General features: G+C 43.0%; 1 protein-coding gene across 1 annotated transcript in view; it reads right to left on the reverse strand.

The window, feature by feature from the left end:
• Positions 1-13,726, reverse strand: part of LOC144722609 (relaxin receptor 1-like) — a 320,166-nt gene that overhangs the window by 136,713 nt on the left and 169,727 nt on the right. Inside the window, exons 4-5 of the mRNA XM_078600845.1 lie at positions 13,377-13,482; positions 1,097-1,168 (exon numbers count right to left, since the gene is read on the reverse strand). Of these exons, the coding sequence (XP_078456971.1) occupies positions 1,097-1,168; positions 13,377-13,482 (178 nt within the window). The remainder of the gene's footprint in view (positions 1-1,096; positions 1,169-13,376; positions 13,483-13,726) is intronic.

The following is a 13,726-nucleotide window of genomic DNA, read 5'->3' on the forward strand; positions in this document are numbered from 1 at the left end:
CGTCGCGTGACTTGGAAATCAAAATGCAGCAACCAAGGCCATGATATTAATATCCTGCTTGTGTTTAACTCAATATTTACTTTCCAATGGACAGACCTGCTCATGCCATAAGAGTGACTCAGGGCCACCAATGGACATGAGCAACATCCAAGAACATTTTACAAACTTGATTTGAAGCTTTCGTGACTGCACCAATTACCCTTTGGTTTTTTCGGTAAAGTCACGTAAAAAGAAAATAAATAAATGTATTTATTAATAAAAATTGATTTCCTTTCTACGTGACTTGAAACATTTAATTAATTAATTTAATTATTATTATTCTACGTGATTTTACCGAACAAAACCAAAGAGTAAACATTTTACACTTTTAATTTTGACTTTCTACAAAGAGTGTATACTTTAAGACTGATTGTTGAATTTACATACTGATGATGCAATGTGACATGATGATATGATCTATTTTTTTGTCTAGGAATACCTTGGCTAAGAGGTTATTCACCTTTTCAAACACATGGTGAATGGACTGCTTATGCTTTCTGAAGCACTATGATCGTTGTGGGTGATATTTTCTTTTTAGGTTGAGAAATGATACATTGGCCTATTCTTGCGAGTCTTATTAACAATGCAGTCCTGTAATTTATTGTTCACGCCACTGCTCGCAAAAAGTGATTCCACTAGAGAGAAATAGGGTATTTGGCCTCCTCTTCCACACTGGCGAGATATCCTTAAAGAGGTGGGATATTACCTGCATTTTACCCGACCACACCTTACCTGCCGATTAATTCTAGGGGTACCTATATATATAGTTGAATTGACAGATGCAGGAAGATTTAAGAAACGTACCCAATGTTTTAACTGCCATGCCAGAAGATTCAACCGGTGACCTCTGGATTGCAAGTCCAATGTGATAACCATTACACTATGGCAGCATCCCAGTGTTCTTTGTGGAAGGATGCTGTATGTTAGAAATTAGAATGTGGAGGAATGATGTGGAATAATGCATGTATGTTGAACTTCTTTTGCACCGTACATAGCCAACCATGCTAATTGGAGGTGCGGTGGACGGACAACAAGCTAAACAGAAAAAAGCACTTACAGCTTTTCCAGGCTTGCGTATCTTCGAAACACCAATGCTGGAAGAGTTCGGAGTCTGTTTTTCTGCAAAGAACTGTAAAACACAACAAATTACTCTCATTACAGTGACAAGAATCAAGTAAAACATGCAAATGCATTCAATTAGACATTCAGCAGAAAGCCAGTGCAAATGTGGGCTTTGCATACAATTCCCAAAGAGGCAATGTTGTTCAACAACATTATTTAAAATGTGACTCTTTAAACTGTAGCTATGCACTTTTAAATCTAGATTAAAAAACGAATTTCTTTAGAACTGCTTTTTGTGTTTAGCATGGTTGGCGAAGTACAGTGTGAAAGAAGTTCAACATACATCCAATTTAGAAACAATTGCAATTCCACTACCAAAACAATCCACAGAATATATTAGCGACCAAAACACAGCTTTGCTTATTATCATAATATTTATACTTTCTGGGCCGTAATAATTAGTAAATATGATAAGCCAAAATCTATCATGTAAAATATTATTGAACTCTTCTGACATTCAAAATTGTCATGGCTTAGCCTTCCCACAACACGCTTTGATAAATGCTATAAATTGTTTGGGCAATTGTAATCGAACCCAGGTGCCATCATTCTCAGCACCCTCTCTTCATTGTTTAACTGATTTTTGTCATCTGCTTAGTAATTTCCAAGTTTTAAAAATAGTTTTTGTAAGTATGATATCAATGGATGAAGGTCTCTTCACATTTCGTCACAGATTTGAGTTATTGCTGCCATTAAGAAAGCTTTTCTCCCTACCTCTATGAGGTTGGCAGAGGCAGACAGCAGTGAGCATTGGTGACTGTCCTGTACTGATGATTCTTAATAAGGACAAATCCAGTCTATAGTTGTTTCCCTGCCTGCCTGTTGGTCACATTTGCGCAATGTATTGATGTGACCGACCAATAATGCAGTTCTTCAGGAACTGCTGGTTTTGTGTAATGTTTACGGCTGCGGGATTTTTTTGTACAGACACACACTGCACCTTTTTGTGTGTTGTCGAATCAGTGCATATGGTACAACCAAAAACACCCCGCAGAGCTATGCAGAGCACCTGCACAAATGCTATTTGAAGTCTCCAACTGTTTCCAACAAAGATGAGTGCCACTCCATAACTTGTTTGAGCAAGGCGACAACTTTACCCCAAGTTTTAACTTACTTTAGTGTGTATTTATTTAAAAATCTAATAATTTGATTAGGTCTCTGGATTGAGCTTCAAGGCTTGGGATTAAGGAATGCTGATGTTGACACTTGCCATGTCAAATTATAGTAAGTCACAGGTGCATAGGGTATATATTTTTTTGAAAGAGAAAACTACTAATATTAAGTTCACCAAAAAATTTCACGGCAAAAAGGAAAGTTATTTTAGTTTCTTCTAATAATGTTTTCTCAACATAATGCTGTATAGGCTTACGCAGAGGTCAAGTGAGACAGCTATAAAATAAGGTTAAGGAAATTGTGTTTTATGCAATTCTTAGCAGTGATGCTGAAATGCTTAAATATTAGAGTTTGCGTATGAGACCTCATATTCTGCAGACCACCCAACATGCTTCATAGTTCCGTTGGAGTTTCACTCAACGCCATGACCATGCGCTTACAGCAACGCATGTCACGGTTTTATCCATACAAAATGCATTACTGCTATTTACTGTCGATCAACATGTTACTATAATTACACGTTTGTGCAAAGGCAAGATAATATCAAAACGGAGTAATTACACGTTCTGCTTGCCAAGCAGTTGCAGTTCTTGGAACACGTTTCATAATATGCAGCTCTAAAGGTGACTTATTTTAAATACAGGGGGGAAAATTAAACCCCCAGCTCAGGAATATGATTTCAAGGCTGAATTTGCTTAACTAAATGCTTGGGATGCATTTCAAGGCTAAATTGCCACGTGCTGTGCATTTCAAGAACAGATTTATTGCCGAGACTTAGGACAAAGCTGTTTACTGTTACCAGAGCAGGGTTAATCTTGTGATTATTTAGAATGGTAATTACCAATCATGGTGCACGTATGCAGTTGAATTGATGGAATACTTATTCAGCTCATCTTCCCAGTTTGTGATTATAGTTGTGTGTGTGTGTGTGTGCACGCATTTCGACTCGGCCTCAAATGAGTACCCCGTGTGGTGTGTAAACATCTCCGCCAGGGAGACAAAGACGGCCGGGCGTGGTGCTGGCCACCCACCCTCTCGTGTGCCGTGCTGGCATTCATAGGTGGTCGCTAACAGCACTTGCCCCAAAAAAGTATGTTAAAGCTAAACGGGGGAACTTTGTCTTGCATGTGTAATAACAGCCATAGAGGGTTCACGTGGGGATTGGCTTGCCGGTCCTGCTTGTAGCCAATAAGGGTTGAGATAGGGAGCATGGCCCAGGCGTGATCACGGCATGTCATCAGGAGTGATTGGCCTAGCCATTCGGGGCCCCAGCTAATGGGGAGCCGGATGAGAGGCGTGGTCCCGGGATTGACAGGGAACCATCGAGAATGGTCAAGGCTGTCCATGAACGATTGGCTGGGGGGACCACGTGACGAAGGGATTAAGAGAGAGTGAGAGAGAACGATCGAGAGCAGACTGGGAACCGAGAAGAGCAGGGTCACGCGTGTATGGGGGCTCTGGGTGCCACGTGCGCGGTGGGGACTTAGTGTGAAGTCTGTCCTCTCTCCGTTGTCTGCCAGCAACGGAGAGTGAGTGAGTAAAGTGTATTGTGGAAGTGGAAATAAAAGGACTGATTCCGAAGCCGTCTCAAGAAGGATTATTACACATGCACACACACATACACAACTGAGATGAATGGGGCATATAATTTAAATCAATACCAATTAATGTTATATGTTGATAAGCCACTGACAATCCATTTTAGATCACATCGATGAAACAAGGTTTGGGAAATAAGTGTTAGCACTGCAATGACGCACATATTACAATATTTACCCATGATAACAATCAAACTCTGCGAAACAGTCCATTAACATAATTGCTTAATAGAGTACTCTCTGCCTAGCCCTAACCCCTGACCATACATCTTGGAAGAGGTGGGAGTCCCCACGCTTTAACTCAGGCACAACCTGCCCACCGACTAAACTAGCATAAACCATGCATACAGCTTGGGTTGACAGGAGGGGATTGAAAAAAACGTGGCCAATTTAACTGCCGCGCCGGGAGATCAATACGACCTGTTGATCTCTGGAGTACAACCCAGTTGTGCTAAACGCTAAACGAGGGTGACACCTCTGTTGAGTGTCTCTCGCATGCTAAATCTCTGCATGTACATTAAACGTTTACATTTGGCAAGTTGCCTCATACAATGCAATGCAATGCCGCGTCATTGACCGTCACATATCCCCTCCCATGTCAATTAACTGCCCACAACCGGAGCCTTAATTGCACAAGGTGCAGCAGTAATTTTCTACGGATGTTCACCTATCTAACATTTTCACATATCCACCTATACCTCAGTGCCCAGTGAGTCAGATATGTGACACTGTATAATCAGTCCCCTTGGCTATTCTATTGGCATTGCGATTCTCGGTCGTGATCCGATTCACGCGTTGATTTTTGTATTTGGAATGATGTGAATGATAGCGCCTCTAGTGGCTGTAGGTCTCACGTGAACCCATTGCATAGAACACATTGACGATTCACTCGTTTTATTTTACCAGGTAAGGCCTACTGAGCTATGTAGCTCTTTTTCCGAAGCAACCTAGCCATAAATGATAGGTCAACGAAGTGGCTTATCACGTGGACATGCATATCAGCCAAATACTCGAAACGCCAAATATACAGCAGACGTAAGGGTCGGGATCAAACCCACGAGCTTTGGCATGCCAGGTGAGTGAGATAACATCTCGCCTCCGTGCTACAATTTATCTACTGCTGGATGAAAACTTCCCTAAGATGTTGCCATCTCTCACGGTCTCGTGATGTAACAATCCATGTAGAGCATGTGATCGAGCCGATTTCATTGCTCCTTCTCTGCGGTGGATACAATCTTCGGTGTGTTCCCTCCTTTGGCTGCCCATGCTGTTGTGAGTCTCTACCACCTTCTGGTAACGTATACTGACCAAGCCCACAAGATATTTTATTTTTACAAAGTGATGTCTCTGTGATTTGCATTTTGTGTCGTGATCCAAACGCTTCTCTTTGCATCTCTGTAATTCCGAGAATGTTAATTAATACCGTGTAACAGTCTGGAAATAAAAATCATGAAAAAAATCTAACTCCTTGCCAATTACGTATTCAAAAACAGGAAACGAGGAATGTTGGTATTAACCGCAAATACTGTCAATTTCAAACTATTGCAGATTTTCTCTATTCCATGTGTTGTTTTTTGTTTTCTGTCTCTCAGTATAGCATAAACACAGACACTGACAGAGAAAATAGAACAAATGCTGACAAGTGTGAAAAGAAGCACGGAGCGATCCACGCTTGGCATAGAACGTTTATGAATTGAAGATCATTGATTATTTACGCACACTCGATGCATTTGGTCACCCGTATGTTCTTCTCTACGGGAGCTCACCAATTAGAAGGCTTAAGTGAATTCACTCACAGGACAGTCTCGGAACAAGCAGAACCACTTCGTTGAGCTATCATTGGTGGCCAGGTCGCTTCTGCAAAAGCAGCTAATAGCTCAGTTGGGATTTATCTGGAAAGATAAACAATAGTTTCGTTTTATTTGTATAATATCTTTTTTCTAAGTAATTTGTTTACCTTTCCTATACTTTGCACTCCTGTCGTGTTTCTGTATTGTTTGTTGTAACGTTCTGACCCCGTGCCCCTACTGGGACATCTGTGTCAAAAAGCTTTACGGCTCATCGGATTCCTCAAAGTAACACATTCCTGCAGAGGGAGCTGGTAGGAACTTTTGGTTGCTCGGTCAATGGCCAGGGTCAACGGTGGCGTGGTGTATTCCGCAAATATGCCCGACTGTGAGGGCGGGCACAAGCCGGCGTGATTAGGTTAAACGTTGAGTTTTATAAGGGCAGCACGGGGTGACCAGCCCCTCCCCACCCAGCCCCACCCCTCCCACCCCCTACCCAGCCCCACCCTCCCCACCTAGCCCCTCTCCACCTCCCCTCCCCACCCAGCCCCACCACCCCTAGCCCTACCCTCCCCACGCAGCCCCTCCCCACCCTCCCCTCCCCACCCAGCCCCTCCTTCCCCACCCAGCCCCTCCCTCCCCACCCAGCCCCTCCCTGCACCACGGACGGACGCAATAATCCCCTGTGGGCTAGTGTAACCAGGAGGTTCCTACCAGTATAAATATATACTTACTATATTCTCATGATTCTGATATTAACTCTTTACCACGAACGTAACAACACGGACGTAATAATCAAACCCCCGTTAACAGCCACGCGCGTCGAACCGTCTCTCCTCACGCTCTCCCAGCGCATGGCACGCGGCTTGCCTCGCCCGCAGAGTCTGAGCCCTGCCGCTATAGCATATGACACGCGCATCACAGGCTTGATAATTATCGATCATTGCATCGAATGACAGCTTTAACCGTGTGAGTTTTTCAGTCATAATGTCTCTCCTGAAAGAACACATGTTGTTTCCTCTCTGTGTTTCGTTTTTTTTACTTGCTCATTTATTGTATTAAAAGAGTTGTGAACCTCGAATATCTGGAAGTTTTTATTTTATTCCAGCACTTGTCATTGATAGAGTGATACAAACATTACTGCCTTCGAAATTTCCTTCTAATTAATCGAATCAATGTAAAGATAAAATATAAAATATCTGCATGCCCAAATGAGTAATGATAACTAATAATTGAGTGCATTTGGTGGTCGTGTCATTCTTATGGTGCAAGACTATCACGAAGGCGCAACGTGTCACGTGACATAATTTGCAGTCGTTCCACAGGAGTGGACACTGTTGCTTCGGTCGAATCCTAATTGAGTAATTTGTGGGTTGCTCCATGACGCCGGCACACAACGCCCCACTCACGTCGAATGACGTCATGGGATCTTTCACGTCCACTGTGAAGCGGATGGCGTGCACATTGTGGTTAATACACCACCGCAGTAATAACTAGGGCGGCCTGCCGAATTAGAACCGCAAATCTTTGCAACATAGTGGTGAGCACGTTACCGCCTAGTTATGTCACCATGGATACTGGGCAATGGTCGTCTTTACTGGGCAGCCCTGGGCAAGTGGTGAAAATTCCGCATTCAACCGTGAGTTGAACACCGACTAGGCTTTACGTTCGCACCCTTCCGATTTCGAGTCGAGTTCCCTAACACAGAGGCACGTGGCTGGATATGCTTGCTTGCCACATGGTGCTGCACGTACACTACGGCGATTTTAAAAGGCACAAGCTACTAAAAATTTTAACACCTCCTAGGACGGTAATAAGACAAGAATGAATAATCAGTCCCAGATGCACCTAGACCGAGACCCCACCGCCATCACCGCCGCTAAACTCTTCTCTTTTGTGTCCTTTAAAAAAATGTTCCCTTGTGTGTTCCCAAATTTAACAGCCCCTAACTACATTTGGCACTGCATGAATTGCATACCAATTCTATAACCCAATGCAGCATTTTGTAAGGAAAGCAAGCATTAAAACGCACAAGTGTGCAGTGACTTGTAAACTTCTTACAGGCGTGGGCTTAACATTTTTATTTCTGTGGTTAACAAATATGGAACATTAACCATCACGAGCACCGAGGCTATATAAAAATGTTCCCCCTTTCACTCTTTTCCTAGGAGCAAAGACAAATATTTTGCTACTTGCACAGTCAATTAATTACGTAAAAATTCTACAGCAAACTAATTAATGTCATGGTCCAATTTAGAAGTGAAAGATTAATGTTAACTTTTGAATGATAGAAATGTTGAAGTTAAAACGTGCGGCTCTACGACAGCTTTGCTCAAGCCACTGCTGGCATGGGGGACTCAACCAGGCAGAGGTCTCCAGAGTTCCTGTAGAGGCAATCGGTCAACTCTTTCGTGCTGACCAGATGTCTTGGAAGAGGCGGGAATACTCACACTTTACCCCCAATTACACGCAATCTGCTGATCGACTAACTGTGGTGCACTCATTGCATGGACTGCAGACAGGACAGATGACTAACTGTGGTCCACCCATTGGATGGACTGCTGGAAGGACAGAGATGGGGCGGGAGGGTGGATTGAAGAAATGTGCCCATTGTTTCAACTGCCGCGCCGAGAGATCGAAACGGCGTACAGCCTATCATCTCCACCATTGGAACCTCATTTTCCAATAAAAAAATATGATAATTGGTCTTTTTACCCTTCTATCTGGCAATAAAACTGACACTTTTTTTTCATTATGGCTGCAGGTATTGTGGTCTATACAAACATGACTCCTTGTAAAAAAAGGTGTCAGTTTTGTTCGCAGATAAAAGGGTAAAAAGACCAATTATCATATTTTTAATTGGCAAATGAGGTTCCAATGGTGTAAATGCTTACCCCGAGCTCTCATACTCTTATGGTGCATTATCTTTGAGTTGTGCGCCTTTTGGCGTCATCTGGTCCAACCCATGTGAGACTAGGCTCTAAGGAAAGCTGTCTCGGGTGTGGACCAATCAACTTCAAGGACAGTGCATATATTAATCAGAGTTATGTTTTTTGTTTGCATTATGGCTGCAGGTATTGTGGTCTATGCAAACATGACTCCTTGTAAAAAAAGGTGTCAGTTTTGTTGCCAGATAGGAGGGTAAAAAGACCAATTAGCCTATCATCTGTCCGGGGTCAATAAAGTGATCACCAATTTGTGGGAAGCCATCAGTGTTCATCTTGTGTGGATAGATTGGGCCCAGCTATGGGAATACAGTATATCAGGCACTAGTTCAGGTGCCACCACTAGAGATAAACACTGCCCTATGTTTCATTTAAACAGAGCCACACATTGACTTAGCTACGCTTCGAATACCGTGCGTACAATGCCATCAATTATCGTGACTATTCGGTGACCATTCGTTGTCGATCGAGTTCCGCATCTAAACTACCGACAGAACGTGAAAAGTAAAGAATTACTCTTCATAAACGTTTGTCGTTGAAGGCTCCATGTGATCAGAAATAAGCAACGGCTCTGTACCAGTCGCAAGTCGCAGACTTCCATGTTATGATAGCTGAAAGTACTGGGTTTGAAGCATGACATGCATACGATTTTTGAGCTTCGTCTTTGTATTTAATGAATTGTCCTCTCTGCATTTATAAACGCTCTTTGAAGTTAAATTGGTTTCTTTTGGAAACCATAGCCACGAAGGGATATTATTTTTCATAGCCAGCCACCTGTTGGATGAAAGCAGTCAGTGGCGATCGCGATCCACCATCACAGCCTTACAATTCCAAAATTAACTTTACTTCTCATCATTCCACCTCCACGGTGGTCATCCTCTCGATCGTGTTTGTCATATATCTTATCTTAACATACTCTTTGGTTCTTTCGGTAAAGTCACGTAGGTAGGTTTCGATCGCAACACAAGCGACCGTCATCAGGTGAAACCGATACAGCAGGACAACTGCTGATTTAGGAGAAAGATCTGCTAACAACAAGAGCTTATGAAGGGTTTTGGTGGGATTAACCCCAGGGGTAAGTGGGCGGAGCATGAGAAAATTAGCATGTCAATGGTACAGGATGCTGCAGCGTTGGCTGCCGAGCTGTGAGCCAGGGGGCAGGCAAAGAGGGAGGGAGGAGGGAGTTGGGCAGCCAACGCTGTAACATCCTGTACCATTAACATGCTAATTTTCTCACATTAGCATCACTAACCCAGCTTCTCTCTACCTTCCATCTATTACCTGTGCCCAACTCCCTCCTCCCTCCTTGCCTCCCCCTGTCTCACAGCTCGGCAGCCAACGCTGCAGCATCCTGTACCATTGATATGCTAATTTTCTCACATTAGCATCACTAACCCAGCGTCTCTCTACCTTCCATATATTACCTGTGCCCAACAATATGTCCTGATAAAAAACACAGCCCTTGGCTACTTGAGATATGTGGCCACTTCGTCATTGAGACCACCCCTTGGCTACATGTAAATTTGCGATATTTAGCCAAGTCGTCATTTTGAGAGTACCCCCTTTGCTACTTGGCCACTTCCTCATTGAGTTCACCCTGTGGCTACTGGGCTACTTGGGATATTTGGCCACTTCATTATGGAGAGCACTCTTTGGCTACTTGGGATATTTGGCCACTTCCTCATTGAGAATACTCCTTGGGTGCTTGGTTACTTGGGATATTTGGCCTCGTCGTCATTGAGAGGACTCCTTGGCTACTTTGGATATTTGTCCACTTCCTCATTTTGAGAGCACCCTTGGTTACTTGGCTACTTGAGATATTTGGCCACTTCATTATGGAGAGCACTCTTTGGCTACTTGTAATATTTAGGCACATCCTCATTGAGAGCACCCTTGGCTACTTGGGATATTTGTCCATTTCCTCATAGAGATCACCCCTTGGCTACTTGGGCTATTTAGCCACTTCATTACGGAGAGCACTCTTTGGCTACTTGGCTACTTGGGATATTTGGCCACTTCCTCATTGAGAACACCCTGCGGCTACGTGGTTACTTGGGATATTTGACCACTTAATCATGGAGTGCACTCCATGGCTACTTGGGAAATTTGGCCACTTCCTCATTTTGAGAGCACTCCTTGGCAACTTGGTTACTTGGGATAGTTGGCCACTTCCGCATTGAGAGCACCCCTTGCACTGTGACTCTCAATCAGCACGACTGGCATTCAGCAAGGCTACGTGAGTTTCTGCATAATTGAATGACTTTTCATTAGTCGACAATAGTCTAAGGTAGTTTCTAAAAGCTGGTGTTTGTAAGTAATATCCCTTTTCTAGAATTGGATTCATAATCTGGACAGATTAGTTATCCGTGGGAACATTATCACGTTGGCTCATTAACTGTGTTACTCGGTTATTCCACGTCTGTTTCTGTTATTAGCCCCTCCACAATTGTTCATGGTCAGTGACTGAGTGCCCACAAGGCCACAAACATGGTGGCAAGTAAAATACTAATGCTTGGTTTTAACAATTCATGAAAAAACTTGACATTGGTGTAAAACTGCAAAAAAAGAAATAAATCCCATCGATGAAACAACAAAGGCTGAGCCATTACTTTATGTTACACAAACATAGGACGCTTTTATTGAATACAGTTGTTATTAATTTGTCTACATTGTGTTCAGTATTTAACGCTAATTAGTATTTTCCCTTAGTGCGTAATTATTTTCTGTATGTAACATGTTTTCCGCATATCTGTGTAGAACAATGGCGTCATTCTACACCTTCACCCCCATTATACAGATGTAGTGACATAAGAAGGGAGGGGCTGCTGGGGGCTCTGGGACCCTGGGCGGGACAGGCGCTTGGGCCCCTTGGCGCCAGGCGCTGGGTTCCCAGGCGGGTCAGACACTTAAGCCTCTTGGCGCCAGGCGTTGGGTTCCCGGGCGGCCCAGGCGCTTAAGCCGCTTGGCGCCACCAACGGGGGGGTGGGCTGTGTGTGCTCTGTGGGATATCTGGGGGCGCACACGGTGCCCCACCCCTCGTTGGGGACTAGGCATAAAAGGGGAGCTCCCTGGACGATCAGGGCCAGTCGTAGCTCAAGACCAAAGACCCAAGACCAGCCATCTGAGGACCCTGGGACGCTGTGAGAGCCAGTGGTGGGACTCTGGAACTCCCGACTCTACGACCTTGTGAGGGCAAGTTCCAGAGCGTAGCCAGAGTAGTGTATCTAGGCTGTGTACCTAGGCTGTGTACCTGGGAGTTGTTACAGAGTATCAGGACTGTTGGAGTGATGTTGGATTGTAATAAAGAAGTTACCTCTACAAGTGTCTCCGGAACCCATTACACAGAGATAAACAATTGATGTATTTCTATTGTCTAGTTTACATGTTTTATATTATCTCGCCCCTCTCTCTCATTACCATTGACTGCAGAATTACACCTAGATTTGGATAAAGTTCTGTTTTGAAATGTCAAAAAAGTATAGTTTGTTTTCATTCGCATATAAGCATTTGAAAAACTACTCACTTATATCAAAAGCCAATGGTGAATTGTGCCAATTTTGCTATTTTATAGCAGGGACCAGTCTCTCAATAGGACTTATAACCCGAAAACAATGTTTGTTGTTTGAAAGTCATCATAAACCACAGTGCTACCTAATCAGATCACAGAAGAAAAAACACATACATACCTTATACAAAAAAACATGAATTATTCATCAGCAGTCGGTCACTGGCTTTGATGAGACCACAACATTCCTAGCAAATTGCGAGGCACTATTGTTTTTTTTTATCACTTGTTCAAAGTCTCATAACTGTAGCTATATGCAGTTTTCAGCCCAAGCAACACTGTGAACCTTCATTGAACGCCAGATCTAGCACAGATAATGTCTCCGCACAAGCTCTGCCTGAAATTTCCTGAATTCCACGTGATGGTGAAGCCCAATTGTGCTGTGTATGGCCAGATGGCACTGTGGTAAAACTGCGTGACTGTCACACCTGGTTTGGGTGGATATAACCCATCATCCCTACAAGGTCCTTAAAATGAGAAACACTTTGTACGTCACCAACATTGGTTGCTCTATGGATATATTTCCCCTCACCAATGAGAATGTGGAATTTCCACCACCAGCTTTGTGCTGATAATGGAAACTAGGCACCACTGCAATGTTTGTTTCAGGCAAGGAAATGCCTTCACATATATTTTTAAAACGCAGGTGCAATCTAACATGAGCACACATTTTTCACTGGACATCTGTGAAAAAGAGCCTCATAGCTCATCGGGTTTCCAGGATAACGATTCTGATTCTGAAGAAACAAAAAACAAACCCGAAGTGGAATAAAGATTCGAGCTCCAACAATTGGGGTGTCACAATTACAATTATTAACTAGTCATTAATTCTAACACTCACAATATATATTTCGAATTGTGCAGGTTCGAAATGATCAGATTAAATTTGTGTACATGTCGAATTAAATTTGTTCATATGACCCCTGCAGCCACTATGTATGTATGTTGAATTTCATTCACGTTATACGTAGCCAACCATGCTAAGCGGATGTACACCACATTCTTAAAGAATTGATTCTTGGATAAAATCGTGATCCAGAATGGTGATCATGACATTCATCGTGAGGGAGTAAATTGTTACAGGCAAAATTAATTATGATTTATTATTAATAAACAATTTGAATATTGTAAACTTTGCAGGCTTGGTCTTATCTGAATAAGTTACTGACAATTCCACTGAGTAGAGAGACATGAATGGTGAACTTACAAGACTGTGATGTTGGGTGGAGCGTTGGGAATAGAGCGTAAGTTTAAGCCATCGCAGTCCAACTCCTTCCCCTGGCATGTGCAGCTCTTGGGATAGATTTCTAGCACTGTGGATACACAAAGAAAAACAAAGATTCCGATACAGCATATATAGACTGGTGGGATAACAGACACACACACACACACAAGGACAAAGATCCGGTATCTAGCTCTAATAGCTGTTTGAGGTGCTGTCAGAAAGTGTTTGTAGACGAGAGGTGTTATTTTGAAGGGATACGTGGATTAGAAAAAAAAACAAAAGTGGAAAAAATCAGTAAGAGTTGCTGTAGCACAAAGCTGTCAAAATCCGTT

The sequence above is a fragment of the Lampetra planeri genome, chromosome 15, assembly GCF_965212315.1.
Source record: "Lampetra planeri chromosome 15, kcLamPlan1.2.h2, whole genome shotgun sequence".
In the NCBI taxonomy this organism is placed as follows: domain Eukaryota; kingdom Metazoa; phylum Chordata; class Hyperoartia; order Petromyzontiformes; family Petromyzontidae; genus Lampetra; species Lampetra planeri.